General features: G+C 32.9%; 1 protein-coding gene across 1 annotated transcript; it reads left to right on the top strand.

Annotated features, from left to right (window-relative positions):
- Positions 1–224: 224 nt before the first annotated feature.
- Positions 225–6,381, top strand: LOC130828220 (probable histone chaperone ASF1A). Its single transcript, XM_057694075.1, has 4 exons — positions 225–497; positions 1,354–1,477; positions 5,358–5,473; positions 5,559–6,381. The coding sequence occupies exons 2-4, from the start codon at positions 1,369–1,371 to the stop codon at positions 5,910–5,912; spliced, it is 579 nt and encodes a 192-aa protein (XP_057550058.1). The 5' UTR covers positions 225–497; positions 1,354–1,368; the 3' UTR covers positions 5,913–6,381.
- The last annotated feature ends 13,258 nt before the right edge of the window (positions 6,382–19,639 follow it).

The raw sequence follows: 19,639 nt of genomic DNA, 5'->3' as shown, positions 1-19,639 counted from the left end.
TCCCCAATCGACTGGAGCGTCGCAGGGGCTTTTTGGGAGGTCGCCTCTAAACAAGGTTAATGTGTTGTGGTGCAGGGATTACATCATACTTCAAGATCGTTGACAAATTGACTTCTATAACACTTCATCTTGGGGTATTACTAGAATTTTTTGTACTATCAATTTCGTTGTTAAAACAATACTGAATAGAATGGATTATCAGATAGTTATTCTAAATTAGCCGATTTTATAAAAGTGGATTAAATGTCCAGTTTTATACGCAACCGATTATTTTTGAATTGGATACCCAAGTTCCCAAAATTCTCGGTGTAATTTGAAACTTTTATTCCATTACTCATCGTCACCATTTTCCCTCCTTTCCACATTTTCCCTCCTTTGCTTTCGCCCAATTTAAGGACTCAAACCTTTTCATCTTCCTCCTCGATTCTCTTCCATACTTTCTTAACACTTCGGCTTCTTCTTCTTTTAACTCTTTCATTTCTATTTCATTATAGCAGGTGAAAATTCATCTTCAACTTTCTGTTTCTATGTTATTTTTCTCTCTTTTCTAGGGTTCCCAATTTAGTTAATTTCTGGTTATGATCTGGGAATTTACTATTTTGTTAACCCATCTTAAATTCTGTTTCCTTTGGGCATTTTTTGTGTATATTTTTTTAGAAATTCTGTTTTGGGTAGATTTGTCGGGATTGCATTTTAGGGAAATAGCGCCTAGGGTTTTATGTTATGATTTTTGTTATTTGCTAATTTGTTACCTTTTGAAATGTCTAATTTTGTTTTTAATTACATGTTGGATTGTTTGGGTTTGTGAACATGTTGATTGATTACTTGTAAAAGGTCAAGAAACGTTTGATTAAGTGTTTGATCTTTTGATATGTAGCTAAAATGTTAAATTATTCCTTTTTATTTGGTTCTTTGTTGTTGATTCAGTTAAAATATTGTAGAGAGGTAGCTTCTTTTCCTTGAATTAACATTTTCTGCTGAAATGAGACAATTTGTCATGGATTTTAGTGGAACTAGGCATATTCAAGGTGACCGAGGGCCGAGTGCCATCTAAATTAAGGGCTCTTAGATGATAGTTTGCAATATTTTTGATGTACTTTTATTACTTGTTTCACTTCCCGACACTTCAAAAAGGATGTAAAACAAAACAGGCCTTAAAAATTGTTGTGTATTTGTCCGGCCCCTCAATTTCATGTGTGTTCAATTCGTTATTCCACATTTTGCGTTCTTTGTTCTTGTCTGCTCTATTTCTGGTATTTTCTTGAATTATGTCGAACTTTCATGTTTAAAATTTTGCTATGTTTCATTCTTGATTGTTTTCAATTCATCAGTAAAGGTTTCTCTCTTTTTCAGCCAGAAAAAACTGCAATGAGTGCAGTCAATATCACAAACGTTTCCATTTTGGATAATCCAGCTGCCTTTCTCAACCCATTTCAATTTGAAATTTCCTATGAGTGCCTGGTTCCTCTTAAAGATGGTAAGTTCACCCATATTTATCGACTTAAATGTACAAGTATTTGACTTTTAATCTCCGCTGTTCTGTTCTTGTTGATCATTTGTCACTCTAGCCAAAACCGAAAGCTAGTTTAGGAACTGGAAATGTTTATTTTAGAATTGAAAATGAATGTGTGCTATGTGCAAGGAAATCTATCTGCAGGGAAGGTAGCTTTTGCTTAATGCTTATTGCTTCCGTGCTATTAAGACATACTTGTTGGGTAGTTTCGTAACCGTATGCTTTAGTGTGTGCGTGTGTGTTATATACAAGAGGTTACGATAGATGAATAAAGAATGAACATAATCAGTTATAGGGTATGCCATATGGCATAACGGGTGTACTGCATACAGTTCTTTCAAGAAGTTTACTCATTAAGTCATTAATTCTCACAATGTGAGCTTTAATTAAACTAGAATTATATTATGATTTCCTCTTTTTTTAAATTGATGTTAATTTCTATAATAGGGAGAAGGGAGATTGTGTGTGCTGCATGAGTTTGTCCCTATAAAACACTTTTGGGAGGTGTATTTTTTTTTGTGGATTTCCTTGATGTCATTGCATATAGTTGTCTAAATTGTTAATTTCTTCACAAATTTTGATTTTGTGCCGTGCAAATTGTTGTGTTAGTGCAATTCTGAATTAGTCTATCAAAAGTTAGGAGACAAATTATGTTCCAATGCTGGTTTTACCTCCAATGTAGACCATGATTTAGCAATATGTTGATGTGAGAGACTTTTTCTTCAATTAGTGTTATTATATTGCTAAACATCTAACAAAGAATGGATTTTGAGAGACTTTTCCTTCCATTAGCCTTCTTATATTGCTAACATTTAACAAAGAATGGATTTTGTGATGGTACCATATTCTAGACTAACCTTTACCAGCGTATTATTTTGTTTTGTTGCTGAGACAATTTAATTATATTTTGAACATAAGCTACCTTATTAAGAAAGTACTAATTTATAGCAAAAATGATTTAATAAAACTTTTTCTTCTATTGCGGCTGATGATATTGTTGTCATAAGCAATTGTGCATGAATACACTTGGTAAACAAGACACATTAATTATTGATGTTTAATAAATATTGGCATGTGATTAGTGTCCTTTGAATCTTTTGTTTATGTGGAAATTTTAGGATATACCTTAAGCCTTTTGATTAGTTTAGGTGACTGTGTTATTGCCCCAAAAATATGTCTTCAATATATATGTTATAAGTTATAATTCATATTACTTGAGGTCGACTAGGATAGTAGGTTAGTTTTTGACATGTTGGAAGAAAGTTTATAACTATAAAGGTATCATAGATGACTTATTTGGGAGAAATAGTTCTTGTCCGTGTTTGATACACGTTAGAGAGTCCGACATGGAAAATGCTTGAAATGATTAGGGTCTAGGGAAAATGTCTAAATTTTGGAAATGAACATGGACACAGATGTGACTATAAATCTATTAAAAAAATATATTTTATAACAATAAATATTGATATTTCTTTTTTTTTTCTATCCAAAAATTGAATATAAAATTAAATTAGAAATATAAAATGTTACAAGTTTGTACTCGAGAAAGGCGGGTTGTAATTGGATGGAATGGTGACCTTTAAGCAGTAGTGAAAAGCCTTTAAATAAGGCTTGAATCTTTAGAGTCTCATGGATTTCATAGCATCTAAAATGGCCATGAAAGCACCCACCCTTGGCAAGTTTATTGCATCGAAGACCGCTAAGAAGCTGGATGATAGAAAAATTTAGGCACTCGCGGAATATGTAATAGAACCCAAATGATATTCAATAAATTACAAACCTAGTTTAATCTAGGTCTTTCTTTATTCTAGATATTTCTTTACAAAGTATCTACGTCCTTGTATTTTTTTCATATTAATTTCTAATACACCCCTTAATATGAAAAATCTTGTATACATTATTTTGAGTTGATGTTCGTGTCACCAACACATCCCAATCTCATAGCTTGGCTATTATGCTTCCATTGATTCCCTTGTTACCTATATACAATTGTCCTCTTATATCTTATTGTTGGTACCCTTGTTACAAAACGTCTTCCAAGAATTTTGTTGTTTGTATATTTCTTATTGTTGTAGGTACTCAAGTTATCTACCACTCTTCAAAATGTTGGTACCCATGTAACCAACTATCTCCAATATTTTGCTCTTTTAATTTTCTTAAATAAATTCCTTATATTTTTTTCTCCAATTTTATCTTGCTCTTTTTCTTTTGGTATTCTTGTTACCAACTTTTCTTCAAATCTTCTCTTAATTTTCTCAAGTTAATGCCTGTTTCACCAACTTTTCATATTTCTTTTATATATCTTTATCTTTTCAAATTTCTCTAAAAATTTTCTATTTAACATCCCTATAATGTCAAATTTCTATTTTTTCATATTGATGCTATTGTCAACAATCTCCGCCATTTTCGTAGTATATGTTTGTTATGTCACTAACCTGGTAATTTTCTCCTTTTTTCTCTTCTTTTTTTTTTGGTGCTCATGTTACCAATGACCAATTTACCCATTTGTTTTATTTTATCATTAGCGCTCATGTTCTTAATAATCACTATCTCAATTTTTAAATTTTCCAAATTTATATTTTCTTTATTAGTCTTTTCTTGTAAACTTCAAAAATACGTACCACTCTTTTTGTGGTTTTCTGCATACGTTGGCTCTTTTCCACCTTTTTGTGCTTTATTCTCTATATCCCATTGATTTTTGGCCTTGATACCATGATTGAAAATTTTGGGCGCACGTGAAAGATGTATAGACCAAAAATAATATTCATAAGTTTACAAATGTTTCATTACACAATACATTTTACAATAATATTTTTGTGAGATACTTGTTCTGATTAACACTCTCTACTCATATTTCTATGTAAGCTTATGTCTCACATTTGTCTCACAACTCTCAAATTGTAAACTTCAAAAATACTTTTCACACTCATACTATATGGGGCTTATTCTATAGCTTACTTTAAGTGCCATTGTCTCTATTTACAATACTTCTTAGTCGGTGCTTGTAGTTCTACAAACGTAGCTTAATCTAGGTACTTCTTTTCTTAATGATTCTAGATATTTCTTTAGTTTTTTTTACAAAGTATTTAGTACAAGTTATTGAGGTCCTTCTATATTTTTCATATTGATTTCTAATAGAATGGATGGTTATTTGATAGAAATTTGAAGAGTCCGAGGGGTTTAGAAGACTTCTAATGCCCCCTTTCCCCTGAACTTGTGACATCTTTTCTGTAAACAATATCCAATCTTAATGAGCGAGATGCAGCCACCTATCGGGCAATCAAAGGAACATGGAAACGCCTCAAAAAATCCTATGAACTAAAAACTTTTAACAAATATATGTAACATTGATTGCCACGAAAATATAAAAACAAACAACTATTAAATTTCCATGTTCCTTGATCACATTTGGTTTCAAGAAAGGTCATGGAGATCACTCATCCTAAAGCTGGCCATTGATTATGACATTGATTAGCATGATGGTGTCTCATTTTGAAACTAATTATTAAAAATGCTGTTCTAGCTGAAGTTGCCGAATACCTCAGCCTCTGTTGTGACTTAGTCTGGTTGGAAGTGCTCATGAATCAAATAGACAAATAGTGTCCACTAAATAGGGCATTTGACTTAATTTGTTATGATTTAAGCCTTTAATTTTGGGCTAACCCTAGTAGTGATGAAATGTCTTCTGCTCACCTTTCACCTGAAAACGAGAACAAAATAGACTTCAATTAAATTAAGGCTTGTAAGGATGTTATTAGAGGTCACTTTCTGAAATTCATAGTCTTGATATGTTGATTGAACTAGTTTTCCATCGACTCTGGTTGATTTGTATCATCTGTTACAGATTTAGAATGGAAACTGATCTATGTTGGGTCAGCAGAAGATGAGACATATGACCAGCAATTGGAAAGTGTACTTGTAGGGCCTGTCAATGTGGGCAACTATCGCTTTGTTCTCCAGGTTAATTTCCATTCTCTTTTGCTGCTGGATCTAATTGCCAATACTGTAAGTATGCCATATTGATATACTTTGTACCGCATACCAGGCTGACCCTCCCGATCCTTCAAAAATCCGTGAAGAGGATATAATTGGAGTCACCGTTTTACTGTTGACATGTTCGTACATCGGACAGGAATTTATTAGAGTTGGATATTATGTGAACAACGATTATGAAGATGAACAGTTGAAAGAAGAACCGCCTCAGAAAGTTTTGATTGATAAAGTTCAGAGGAATATTTTGGCTGATAAACCTAGAGTGACGAAATTTCCCATCAATTTTCAACCAGAGAACGAGTCCACCGAGCAGCCTGCATCAACACTTGAGCATCCTTCTGAGAATAATGAACAAGAACAAGCACCACCACCACCGTCACCATCTCTAGATACAAAGTCTGAATAGCTTTTCGCTGAAACTAAAGTATGTAGTTGCTTCCGGCTACAACATTATTCAATGTTTTTGACACCGTTTACTAGAGCCATTGTCTGAAACACCATAGATTTCGGCAAATTCAAGTGTTGTTTGAACTGAAATGATCAAATGTACTATACGCTACTTTTGAATTAGCAGTACTGATTCACATAGCTTTACTTTTTAGTATCTTGTGTTTCTTACTGCGACCATCTCCTGTTATTGTGAGCTTATCGTTATTCCCCTCATTTTTGCTGTGTGTTACGTTCAAGAAGGGTGATGAAAATGTTGGTTTCGGTTTCTAAGAGACTGTTATTGAATGTGAACCTCTCCCGATAAACATGATGCGCGGTCTCTCAGTTTGTTTCAAAGTACTAAGGTGATGAAAACACTGCTTCAGCAACAGATTGCATTACATTTACCATAAAACAATTAGATTTAACGTGTTGGATTTAGAAACTGACTTTTTCTTGTAAAAAGAAAAAGTGACCTTATGTTATTCCTAAAGGTTATATATAGTAGTAAATCAAATGGTGTTTACCTCTTTAACTCAGTATGTGGAAGTTAAAGTTCATGCGTCGATGCTTAAGCACATGATGAAGGCACCAAAACATTGCATGTTACTAGAATGTGATCTTATCTAGACTGTAGCTTCTGTTTTTATTTTATTCAAATTTTATTTTTATTTTTTAAATTTTATTCAAATTTAAAACAAATTTTTATTAAATCAAACTAGACTATACAAGATTACACTGTAAAACACCAAGTCCAACCACAAAATAGATTTAGCTAAATCAAATATTAAAAAGTATTACTATTAATTAAATTTCAAATAAACAATCAAAAGGTTGATATACTAAATACTTGTTCAAAGGATCTAAACTAAATGAAAATCTAAAAGTTTTGATTATATTATTGATCATAAATTAGTGTACATAAAAATACTCCTAAAAATTCAGAAAAATAGTCCTAAAAATGGAAGAAAATAATCCTAAAATTACAGAAAATTGCATAGATCAATTATTTAATTTCCAATAGCCTTTTTAATTCTTCAACTGTTTCGAAGTAGTTGCACTTTTTACTAATCATGAGATTGCGGATTTTTTTTCTTTTGTTGACTTCAAATTCGTACACATTAAAAAAAAGTGATGCATCAATAATTTCATACTTTGCCACCGAATTGCTTACAAATAATATTTCAATTTACAGAATTTTATCATAGAACCCAATTTTATCGCAAATTGCAAACGAACCATCAAAAAATTCAAACTATTGAAAAATTACCAAAATTCAAAATTTGCACACTTCACAAATTCCCAATTAAAAAAGGCACCATATTGAAACATATCATGACGAAAAAAAAAAACAACATCAACAACAATAAATAGTGTGGAGTCAAAATAATTAAACTCAAATCATGATTCACTCAAAAAATCTAACAACACCACAAAGAATCCAAATAATGCAAAAAAACTTTCACCTTTTAACAAAAAGGAAAAGCTTTGCAAGGCACAATAAATACATTAGCAGCAGAATTTGAAGTCAATTGGAGAACCATAACAAGATTATGGTTATAGGTTAAGAAACAATCATCAACAATAATATAGGTTCAACCTCAACAACAAGAGGGTTGAGAGACAAGCACAAAATAAGATAAAATTTGATGAAGAAAAATTCAAATCCATCAATTTCGTACTCAAGCCAACTTAACAGTGACAACGCAAATGGAAGTTTCACGATGTAACACCCCCATAATTAGATCCAAATTTTAGAAACATTGTAAAAGAAGAAAAAGTACCAAGTCGGGAACGAAAACTGTTTAATTAATTTGATATTAAATAATGACAATCACATATTTCAATTATAAATTTGAGGGAATGAAAACACCAGTAGGTCGAGACTTTACCCTATACCTACTTAAGCAAGAAGTTGTCATTTCAAATAATTTAAAACCAGTAGCGTAGTCTCTGGTAACCCCAGTGTGCACACCCCTCTTACTTGGATCACAACAAATGAAAGGAAGACCAGACATCTTATAAAGTATTTGAAATAAAACCTGTCAGCAGCTATACTAACCAAACAGGTAGCCTGTTCAACATCCTTATACTTGAATCACAATAAATATAAGATCTTCATTTTCCTCATGTTTCACTTTAAGTTATTTAATATATTCTAATTGTTAGCTATAAGCATAAAATCACGTAATCAAGTCTATATTAAACATTTCATTTTATGATCATAAATTGTTTCAATAAGTACATATCTTAAAAAAATATCTCAAGAATATTCAATAGTAATCTCATTTGCCATATTACCATTTTAACATTAATTGGTGGCAACATAAATTAATATCATAAATATTTCTTTCTAAAATTCAACCATATTTTTAAATCGATATTAAAATAATAATATTATAAATAAAACTCATAACAAAAGTAGTATTAGATATAATATACTTTGAGCAATAAATTGGAAAAATTATTGTAAATAATCCAACCTATTTCCCATTACCTGCCATAATCCCACATTTTGAAATTTTTTTAATAATCCAACCTTTTTCTTCAGCTTGTTGCCAATGAACCCTTTAGAATATGACCGGCTATATCAGGTTGATATTAGCTGTTACAATGGACCTCTCATCTTCTTCATTCTTTATAATAATCCAACCTATTTTTCATTACCTGCCACTAATCCCACCTTTTGAAAAGTTTTTAATAATCCAACCTTTACTTTCCGTTTGTTGCCAATTGACCCTTCAAATATTATTTCCCAAGCTAATAAACTTAATCGTTCCATAATTAATAATTATCTTTACATACATATCGCATCAACATTATGGTTTACAAAATATCATCCAAGTAGGATTAAGGCTACATATCTTAGGTAACTAGTTTGCCAATTACAAAATAATTAGATAAGTTGTTGCACTATCAATACATAGCAAAATATAGATAAGTTGTTGCAACTGTCATTACATAGTGTAGACTCAATTAGGAACGGGAACAGCAACAAGAGGGGGGGTGAGTTGTTGTTGTTACTAGTTTAAGCGTTTTTGCCCTGTTTTTACGGAATTGAATAAAATAAATAAAGCTTAAACTTAGAGCGAAATAATTAAAAGAGACAAACGATTTTTACGTGGAAACCTTCTAGGCCTAAATAGAAGGAAAAACCACGACCCCTCGGGATTTCTAAATTCTCCACTATGTTTAAGGCAACTCGTTACAATTACATTAAACATCTTACTTCACTCGAAGCGCATCAACTAGGCCAACTCTTCTCTCTTAAATTGCTTCACTCAAAGCAACAAACTTAGCTTCACTAAAAGCTAATTCTCACCACTAGCTTTACTAGAAGCTTTCTCCTTAGCTTTACTCAAAGCTAATCTCTTCTCTAGCTTCATTAAAAGCTATCTAATTTCCCCCTTAGACTCACCCGAGTCTAATTACAAATTTTCTCAAAAACCCTTACAAAGGATAAAAATTCTCTAAAAATAAAATCAATGAGTTGCACAAGAAAATATTATAAATTAATTGGCATTTTAAAAACAAAATTTTCTTGTAAAAATTCTCCCAAAATTACGTATGATTTAATGGCTCATACTAAGGCAAGTTTTTATGAATAACCGAGTCTCTTATTTATAGAGCTAAAATCCCTAATAATAAGGAATATTCCAATCCATTATTCCATTATCAAAAGATCATGGGAGTAATGTGGATAATGCAGCCATACGGTTATTTGACTAAGTCAAACCAGACAGAAATAACCGCTGTCTTCTGTTCCCTTCAAACAGCAGTTTCTTCAATAGCTGTTCCTGTTCCAGTACTAATTGCTGGAACGTTTTTGCTATTAATAGAAACGGTTAATCTTAGTGGGAATGGTTGCTTGCTAATTTTTAGGAATAAAAACCAGTTAAGAAGATAGCTAAGACTAATTCAAATCAGTTAGTTCTATATTTAACAAATCCTGGATTTACTAAAAATAGATCCTAAAATAAAGGATCTTAAAAATAAAAACGTTAATTCATTTTATTTAAGAAAAACGATTTGCCAATTAATTTAATAAATCACTACTGCAACAAATTAATTTTATTAAATACATTAACTAAAAATAATAATTAAAAATATAATAACCATAATTTTTAGTCAACGTAGGCTGACTCCAGTTCAGGAACAGTGTGCTGTCTCCAGACTTCAGTTTAGCTAGAACATCCAACTTGGGAACAGTAGATCTGCTGTCTCCATTTTACATCCCAAGCGATATACTTCTCCTAACATCAATTGAAACATTTTGACATGTACGTTTCCATAAGCTAAGGCATAGGTACTATCAACGATCATAATCATAATCGAATATCGACCTGCACAATCTCTAAAAACATGTTCGCTTAAATAAAGTGTAGTCATCATCAAAACTCAAGAGGTCCAACACATAGTAAAAATAATTACATTGCCTAACATGATTTCTAACTTAAGTTAGTGCACATTCTTTGGTACATTTGAGGTAGATGGTTGATCGGGACTTTAGGTCCTTCAATAGTAATACCGCAAGTGCACGGCGTAGCTTAGTACGATGGCAAGTATGGGTCGAATCCACAGGGAGTGGGGGTCAAGTTAATAATTTCTCGATCGATTAGTGTGTTCGAAAACGTATAATATGAAGTACACATTCAACATTTCCAATCAAAGCATCTACCTATTCTCATGGAGATGACTTGATTTTTAATCATAGATTATTGTTAAAAATCAACTCTCGCCCTCAATTCAACGACACTACATATGATAGCAAAATTCATCTTAAACCATAAACAACACAACCAGGCCAAAGGTTAAGAAAGCAATTTAGACTATATACATGGTGGTAATGCCTAGCCTAAGCCAAAATAAACTACTCACTCATGCTCATATTGAGATTGTAAATTGCAAAAAAGCCAAGAACCATATATGAATGAATTAAACTAGAGTACTCTAAAAAAATGAATGCAATATAAGTTGAAGAACTACAAGCATGAATATATGAAACTAAAAGCAATTAATCAAAGATAACTAGGTGACATGAATTGAAAACAATATAAGCAAAAGATAGAATTTACTCTTTTGGGTTCAATCTAAGGATGAACAAGATAATTGTTGATGATTCAAATTAATACCTTCCAAAAGCTTCAATAATAATACATCAATAGATGAAGAATCCAAATTGCAAAATTTTACAATAAAGGGTTGAAATTAAGATTGTGATTGGAAATTGAATGTTTTTAATTGAATTGAAAGAGAAATTTGCTAAATACTAATTTTTAATTGAAATGAAAGCTAATCTATGAAGAATACATAAAAGTTACTCAAAATGAAGAGTGAAATCTGAGATACCTAGCTCCATCTTCCACTTCTCTATTTATATCCTTCAAAACAAGTGGGGGTGGTGTGGTTTCATGAATTTTAAGTTATATTAAATGGATGTGAAATTTGCTTTCTTGAATGATTTTCTTGATGATAAAGTCTTTGCGGAACAACCCCCTGGCTTTGAAAATCCTTCTTTTCTTGATCATGTCTATAAGCTTAATAAAGCTCTTTATGGGCTAAAACAAGCTCCTAGGCAATGGTATGAAGATTATCAAAGTTTTTGATTGAAAATGATTTTGTTAGAGGTAAAATTGATAAAACCTTGTTTTTCAAGAATAGTGGTTCTGATATTTTGGTTGTACAAATTTATGTTGATGATATTATTTTTGGTGCCACCAATGAATTGCTATGTAAAGAATTTGCTAATCTTATGAGTGCTGAATTTGAAATGAGTAAGATGGGAGAATTAAATTTCTTCCTTGGTTTGCAAATTAAACAATGGCTAATGGAATTTTTATTCATCAAATAGAAGAACTTCTTAAAACATATGGTTTAGATGATGCAAAAACAATCACACACCGATGGTTACAAATGTTAGATTAGATGAAGATACGAATGGTATTAATGTTGATCAAACTATGTATAGAGGCATGATAAAATCTTTATTATATCTAACTACTAGTAGACCCGATATTGTGTTTAGTGTTGCTTTGTGTGCTAGATTTCAATCAAATCCCAAAGAATCACATCATACAACAGTGAAAAGAATTCTGAGATATTTGAAGGGAACATATGACTTGTCCCTATTTTATCCAAAAAGTGTTGTCCATGATTTGAAAGGTTATAGTGATGCAGACTATGCAAGAGATCTTGTAAACAGAATAAGCACCTCAGGTATGGTATAATTCCTTGGCTCTTGTTTAGTGTCTTGGTGTTCCAAGAAACAAAACACGTTGCATTATGCATCGCGAAAACAGAATATGTGGCAGCAGCAACTTGTTTTTCCCAAATGCTTGGATCAAACAATAGCTAACAGACTTTAGTAATAAGTTTGAATGTGTTCCTATTTATTTTGATAATACTAGTGCCGTATTCATATCTAAAGATCCTGTGCATCATTCTAGGGTTAAACATATTCATATAAGACATCATTTTCTTAAGGATAATATGGAAAATAAAGTTATATCAGTTAAGCATATTAATACTAATGAGCAAATAACAGATATCTTGACTAAACCACTTCCAAGGGAAAAACATGAAAAGATGAGGCTGGAAGTTGGAATGATCAAGCTCTACTAAAGTTTATGACAAGCATTCCTCTCAAAGAAAAATAAAAATTGGAAGGGTTGATTCATCCACAAAAATCCTGATTAAGAAATTAATCATTGTAAGGTTCATGTATGCAAGTATTTAAAGTATATGCTATGGTTGCTTTCTTGAATGCATGTTTAAACTGATCAGACCAAAGCAGCATTTGTTTGTTCTATGTGTTATAGTCCTCATATTAAAAAGAAAAAAAAAGGAAAACGAGGACATTTTAATATCTTATTTTCGATCTTATTTTCAAAAATTCCAGCATCATTATGTTTTGAAAATTTGCTAGCACAAGTACTCATTAATTAAGATGGTCAACGTAAAATATTTAAAATAGTGGGAGTCGGATCAACACCAAGTAAACTGTTTCGAAAAACTGTTACTAACCGCCTATTCCATGAACCTACCCACTAACTCTTCATCATCCACCTTGTTCACACTTTAAATTAATTAAATGAACAAAATTAAATCCCTTGAGTAACTCTCCCATAACCGTCCTTACACCCTTATAAAATAACTCCTCTCACTTCCACTCCTTCACGTCACATCGCTCAATCACACTAAACCCTCACATCAACTTCTACTCCCTAAACTACTCAATACCCATAATCCCTTCTAAACCGTCAATTTCACTAACTCACCATCTATACTCCTTCTTCCTCTTTTTCATTAACCCAACCATGAAAAATCCCAAAACCACAAAATCAACCAAGAAATCGAGCAAGAAGACCCCTAAAACGACTGAACCATAGCTGCTAAAAGTCATTCACCCATCACCATCGATCAATGCACCACCATCATCAACCTCTTAACCAAAACCATCCAATCAACCGAGTTCATCGACCATGCATGCCGGTTCTATACGCCCTAACAGAACCCCAAAAGGAGGAGGCTCATCATCCAGGCCTTCAAAGAAAAGTAGAACTTTGATCCCAACAGTCCTGATAAAGTTGGTAAAAAAATGTCCGTTTTGGCCTTAACAAGTATTGGTATAATTCTACTCCTTTTCCCCAACTTCACGCCATTCTTAAAAATCAAAATTGGCAAACTTTAATGTCTGATTTTTGTTGTAATCCAATTTATCCTAACCTAATGCGTGAGTTTATTTCTAATTTTTTTTTTATTGAAAATGGGGTTTGTTCGAGTGTAGTCAAGGAGATTGAAATTGAATTTAATTGTATGATGCGAGGCGAATGGTTTGGGGTTCTTGCTGTTGGTTTTGACAATTGTTATGTCGGTTCAAAGATTGTGTTTTCTGGGATAAATGAGAAGACAGTGCTGAAATTTTTAGGGATTAATGAGAAAAAATGGTAGGGTAAGTCACAATACACTATCCCCCTTGCACAAACTACTTTACAACATTGCCCGGCGATTTATTTTACCACGCTACTCCAAGCGTAGTGTAGTAAATCTAAGGGATGCCACACTAAATTATTGCTTGGCTAACCATATTAAAGTCAATTTCCCTTCACTTATGATTTCGCACTTGGCTGATTGCATTGAGAAGAAGTACATGGTAGGGTATGGAGGCTTGTTGACTTGGATTTTTAGAAAGTTTGGAGTTCCATTGGAAGGACTGCAATTCCCCGTAAGCTATAATAACAAAATAGGTGCAAAATGTCTCACTAATTTGCACCTCAAATTATCTAATAAGGGAATTCCGGAGGATGCTTCCATTGAGGATGAGGAGGAAGAGGATTCTGATGAAGAAAAAGATGAAGAAAAGGAAAAAGAAAAAGAAAAGGAGGATCAAAAGGTTGCTAAGGAGGACCAGGACACTATTCCCACTGCCACTCATGAAAAGGCAGACGTTCAGGAACGAGGAGAACAGGAGGAAGCCTTAAGTGAGGGGGAAGCCTCTAAGGAAGAAGAGGGTGCATTTACTGATGAGGAGGTGCGGATGTCTGTGAAGAAGAAGCCCATTGTGACTCCAAGGAAAAGTAGTAGGCTAGCATCCAAGGGAAAACATCCAGTAGTTAGTTTGGATCATGACTCTTCCTCACACACCACCCTTGAGCCTCAACCTACTACACCTTCCTCATCGAAACCAACCACGCCACCTACACATCATATAACATCACCTCCACCTCCACCTATTCCTTCCTCACCTCGACCAACAACTACCACACCTACTTTACCACTTTCACGCACTTCACAGGTTTTGATTTTCCTGGTTTCTTTAATCCTTCCTAAGTTCCTGCAGCTATTTTAGTCCCTGTCCTCAACAAAATCCAAGATCTTCATTCCCAGTTCAATTCCTTTAAAGATGAAGTTCGTGTCACTTTTGCATCCATCCCTGACCAGCTCACTCAAATGGAGGCACGTCTAGGTGCTGAGCTTGATACAGTGGAGGTGAACATCGAATTTGTGGAAGAAGAAGAACCTGGTGCCTTATCCATCTCATTATTATCTTTTTCTTATGCTACTCCATCAAATAAACAAACACTTTTATTTTGGTTTTTGATGTACCAAGCTGGGTACAATGTTGTAATTTGATTTTTGAACACTACTGCTCTTATTACTATAGTCTGTGACGTTTGCTCACTGCATGAACTTGATTGCATCTTTTACCTTCTTTTAGCTATACATATATTGTTAGTGTTGTGGTTTGCATACTCCTCTCCTTTTTGAATGATGTTAAAAGGGGGAATAATTACACAAACTTAAGATGTATGCTTGGTGTATGACATAGTTCCAAATTCTTCTTTATTATTTTGCCTACGGAATGTAGTATAATGCTTTGATTAGGAATTATGGTCTAATTGGTTTATAGTATCAATTTTATGCTTTGTTGGTTATATTTAAATTGATATGTATGCTCTGATAGAATTTTTCTTAGGCTTAGTTTCATAGTCGTCAGTTACTATATTGCTTAGCTCTTATTTAGTTAGCACTTAGTATCTTAGTATTTATTAACTTATGTTGATCTTAATTTTAGGATTATTTAAAAATATTATGCTTTTATTAGAGTAATCTGTTTTATCATATGTACTTGGTAAATTCTATTGTAATGATTTTAATTTGCTAAGTTATGTAGAGTAGCTTTAATCTCTGGCGCGTTCTATGACATTAGTTTTACTATATTTCGTTTAAGTTTGTTTATAAGTTTGTCATCATAAAAAGGGGGAATTTGTTGGCTCTCTTAGGTTTTGATGATGACTAACTTAATATAGACGACTGTATTTTAGAGATTGTGTGCAGGTCGATATCCGGTCTTGATAAAGATCGTTGATAGTGCCTAAGACTTGGTCCATGAACTGTGTATATGTCAAATATATCCAAGGAAATTATATAAGGAAGATCACTTAGGGTGTCAAATGTAGACAGGAGGTCTACTATTCCCAAGTTTAATGATCTGACGATACTTGTTGATGGAGATAGTGCTCTATTCCCAAGACTGAAGACTTATTTTTAGTTGATGTATTGGTTAAAACTAATTTGTTGCAATATTTATTTTAATAAATTAATTGGCAAATATTTTTTAAAGAAAAATAAGCGTTCCTTTCTAAAGTGGAGAAAACTTCTCTTGATTTTTCTCTACATAAATAGGCTTGCAATATGGGTTTAATTAAGAAAAACTACCTTAACTATTTTTAGAAAAGTAACCGTGACTATTTACTTGCTATTCAAGATTCACTTACTTCTCCTTAATCTTAGAAATAAGGATGTAGTGGGTAGTTATTTCTTTTACTAGCTAAATGAGCTCCTATATAACAAGGACTTATTTTTCAACTGATTGGGGAGTGTAGGAGTGTCCATACGTGAGATCAAAAATTAACAAGAAATATTTTTGCTCCAAAATTGCCAATTAACTTAAAATATTTTCTTGTGCAACTCATTAATTTTATCCTTAGGAATTTGTCCTTTGTAAAGGTTTTTTTTTTGAGAATTGTTGTAACTAGACTTGGAGAAGTTTAGGGGAGAAGAGAGAAGCTTCGAGTGAAGCAAGAGAAGGGAAGGAGAAGGAGAAGGAGAAATAGAAGTTAGCCTAGTTTTGTTTATTTGTTTTATGTAATTGTAACTAATTGCCTAAAACATAGTAGAGAATTTTGAAATCCCGGGGGGTCGTGGTTTTTCCTTCTATTTAGGGCTAGAAGGTTTCCACGTAAAATTGTATTTTCTCTTTCTTATTTTTAGCATCAAGTTTATGTTTTAATTCCGCAAAAACAGGGCAAAAATACTTAAACTTATCAAACAACAATTCACCCCCCTCTTGTTGTTATCCACCATCTCTAACCATTTCTATAGATCAAGTGGAAAATTTGACATTTCTACAATAAAAAGCTTTATTTAACTTATCATCATTCTTTCTTTCTTACTTTCTTTATCTCTTTTTTTTATTATTTTTTTTATTGCAATTTGAAATCGAAACGTATATATATAGGAACTGTATTGATTCATATTGAAATTCAATTTAATTATTAAGAACTTCTATATTCTCTAAAATATAGTTTATATTGCAAAATAACATAAGATTTAAGAAGATACAAAGGGATGTAGAAGATAATGATAATAGGAAATGCTAAAATTATGATCAAATTATGCATAGTAAGCTTAACTAGTATGCTCGAAGGTATAAAGGTGTGAAAGTAAAGATGGATGATTAGTAATGAAAGAAATAATGGTAAAGGTACGAAGGGAAGAAATAGGCATAGTCTAACACAAACAGCTAGATTCACATTAAACCCAAGTCCTCAAGTCATGCCTAGTGCGCTACAAATCCACAATCTCATAAGTAGACAAGTGATATGTGCGGAGGAGGCTCGATCATGACTCACAGGTTTAAAATATGTTCATAAATGCCCAAGGGCTGTGCCACAAACCAAATCAATGCTCAAATATTGTTTTGAAAACTCAAGGTTCACAGGATTGAAAATAAAAAAATTAGAAGAAATAATCCAAACTTGCCAAGGTATCATACATAATTTATGAATATGGCCAAAAATGAAATCAAGTCAGCTATTGAAGAGCAAAAAGTGCATGAATGTGATTCAAGGCATTGAAAACAAAATCAAATCAAGAAAATAGTAAGCTAAATTACAAAAGTAATAAAATAAAAAGGAAATCAATGAAAGCATGCATATATACACAAGAAGAACCTAAGGAGACCATAAACACAACACCTCCCCCAAGCCGAACTTAGCAGTGTCCTCAATGCGACAAAAGGGCTTTAGAGAAGGTGCGAGGACTCTAGTCAACACTCTCATCTTCCTCATCATCATCATCATCATCATCATCTCCCTCATCATCATCATCATCTTCATCATCATCATCATCATCATTATCATCTACCTCATCCTGTGCCCCAGGACCAACAGAAGTACTAGCGATACCGATTTTTTGTCATGAATCTTCCACCATGTTTGACCATCAGTAAGCTCTAGCCACTTAGATTGAACTAGGTGGGTCATGCTGATGGTGGTGGTCTCTCTAGATAGTACCTCTTCCCCTCTCCAACCAAAATGCATAGCAATTTGGGTGGAGTCCGCCAAACTATATCGGTGTACGAACAGTATTAGGTTGATTAATGGTATTATGGAATGTGTGAACTAGAAGCCTAGCTAAGCTAAAGGTGAAACCATGGTTATTAAAATCGTGATTCTAATCTACGATTCTACAATTTTACGATCCAAAAATAAGCGAGCAATTCGAATCGTAGGTAGAATCGTAAGTTGTTAGAATCTTACGATTCTAATAAAAATAAAATTTGTAGAGGTAGAATCATAACACGATTCTACGATCCTACGATTTAAGGATTCGATTCTACAAATTTATTCTTAATTTTTAAAATTTTCTTATGCACCATCATTCATTAATTTTTCTTACAATTTAACAATTCATCATCATAATTTTAAAAGAATTAATTTCATCGATCGGTATGAAAATTAAAACTAATTATTAAATATTTTTCTATTTCATTCTTAAAAATGAAGTGAATAGAACTTTAATTAATAAACATAAACTTTTGAGGTGAATAATAATGACTAGATAGCAAATTTAAGTTTATTGTAGAATTTTACTATTCAACGATTTGATTTTACCGATTCGATTCTACAGGTCTGAACGATTCCAAGTCGAATCCCGATTTTAACAACTTTGGGTGAAACCCCATTCAGGGCGGAGGAATGAGCCTAAAATAATCCAATCATTACTGTTGGCCTTATTGGACTCAGATTTAGCCGTGATAGTGAAAGCCATGAACTTGAGCCAAATCCTGATGACAGGGTAATGAACCTTTTTGAGAACTAAATTCTGCAGGTTTGTCAAGTGTTCTTCTGAAATTAACGGCCAAATTTGGGAAGGATGCTGCTCAGAATCTAATCCCCCTCCCGTGTCGTTCAAACCAAATAAATCTACAAGCTCCGTCGTAGTGAGCTGCCGCTCAATCCCGTCTATCCTAAAATATAATGAGGTTTCCCCATAATCATCTTGTGTTATGGTCAAGGAACTCAAAAACTCGAGGCCTAACCCGGGGTATGTTTTCCTATGCATAGTAAACATAAAACCCATGCCTATGGCTCTAAAGAAATGCATAGCATATCAAATAAACCTAGGTTTCTAAGCACCTTTGCATAAACCTAGTGGGAATGATAGGTCTTTCCTTGAGATTTTGAAACTTATCTCGTTAATCTTCATTTCTGAAAACAATGTTGGGATAGTCGTTATCTGGTTCAATTACTGGTTCTTGTTGTGGTGATGGAGTTCTCGCTCTCCTCCTTTGCCTCCTAGGTGCTATAGCTTGTTTTGTGGATGAATTTCCTAAAACAAAGAATCACAACAAGCAAAGAACAAAAAATCTCTACTAAAAAGCAAAGATTAATTAGTAGAAAGCAAACTAAAACTAAAATCTTGAATAATTTAACAAATTTTACCTCAATCTTAGAAACCCTAAATTGGATGGATGTTGGTGAGAATGGAGCAATGTGGATGTAAATGATGAATTTGAAGAATGAAATGTTGTTGTGATGAGTGAATGAAGAAGGATTGAAGGATTTTAGGGCTTAGGGTTTGAGTTTTTAGTGAGAGAAAGTTTGAGAAAGTGATGTTGCTCGAGTGCAGAAGGTGAGA

This window comes from Amaranthus tricolor, chromosome 12 (genome assembly GCF_026212465.1).
Source record: "Amaranthus tricolor cultivar Red isolate AtriRed21 chromosome 12, ASM2621246v1, whole genome shotgun sequence".
NCBI classification, from domain to species: Eukaryota; Viridiplantae; Streptophyta; class Magnoliopsida; order Caryophyllales; family Amaranthaceae; genus Amaranthus; species Amaranthus tricolor.
Note: the sequence above shows the minus strand (reverse complement) of the source record. Positions and strands in the feature narration are given on the sequence as shown.

Coding starts and splice junctions, on each gene's coding strand:
- LOC130828220 (XM_057694075.1), top strand. CDS start 1,369: ATGAGTGCAGTCAATATCACAAACGTTTCCATTTTGGATAATCCAGCT. Junction 1,478..5,357: donor CCTGGTTCCTCTTAAAGATG/GTAAGTTCACCC, acceptor CATCTGTTACAG/ATTTAGAATGGAAACTGATC. Junction 5,474..5,558: donor ACTATCGCTTTGTTCTCCAG/GTTAATTTCCAT, acceptor ACCGCATACCAG/GCTGACCCTCCCGATCCTTC.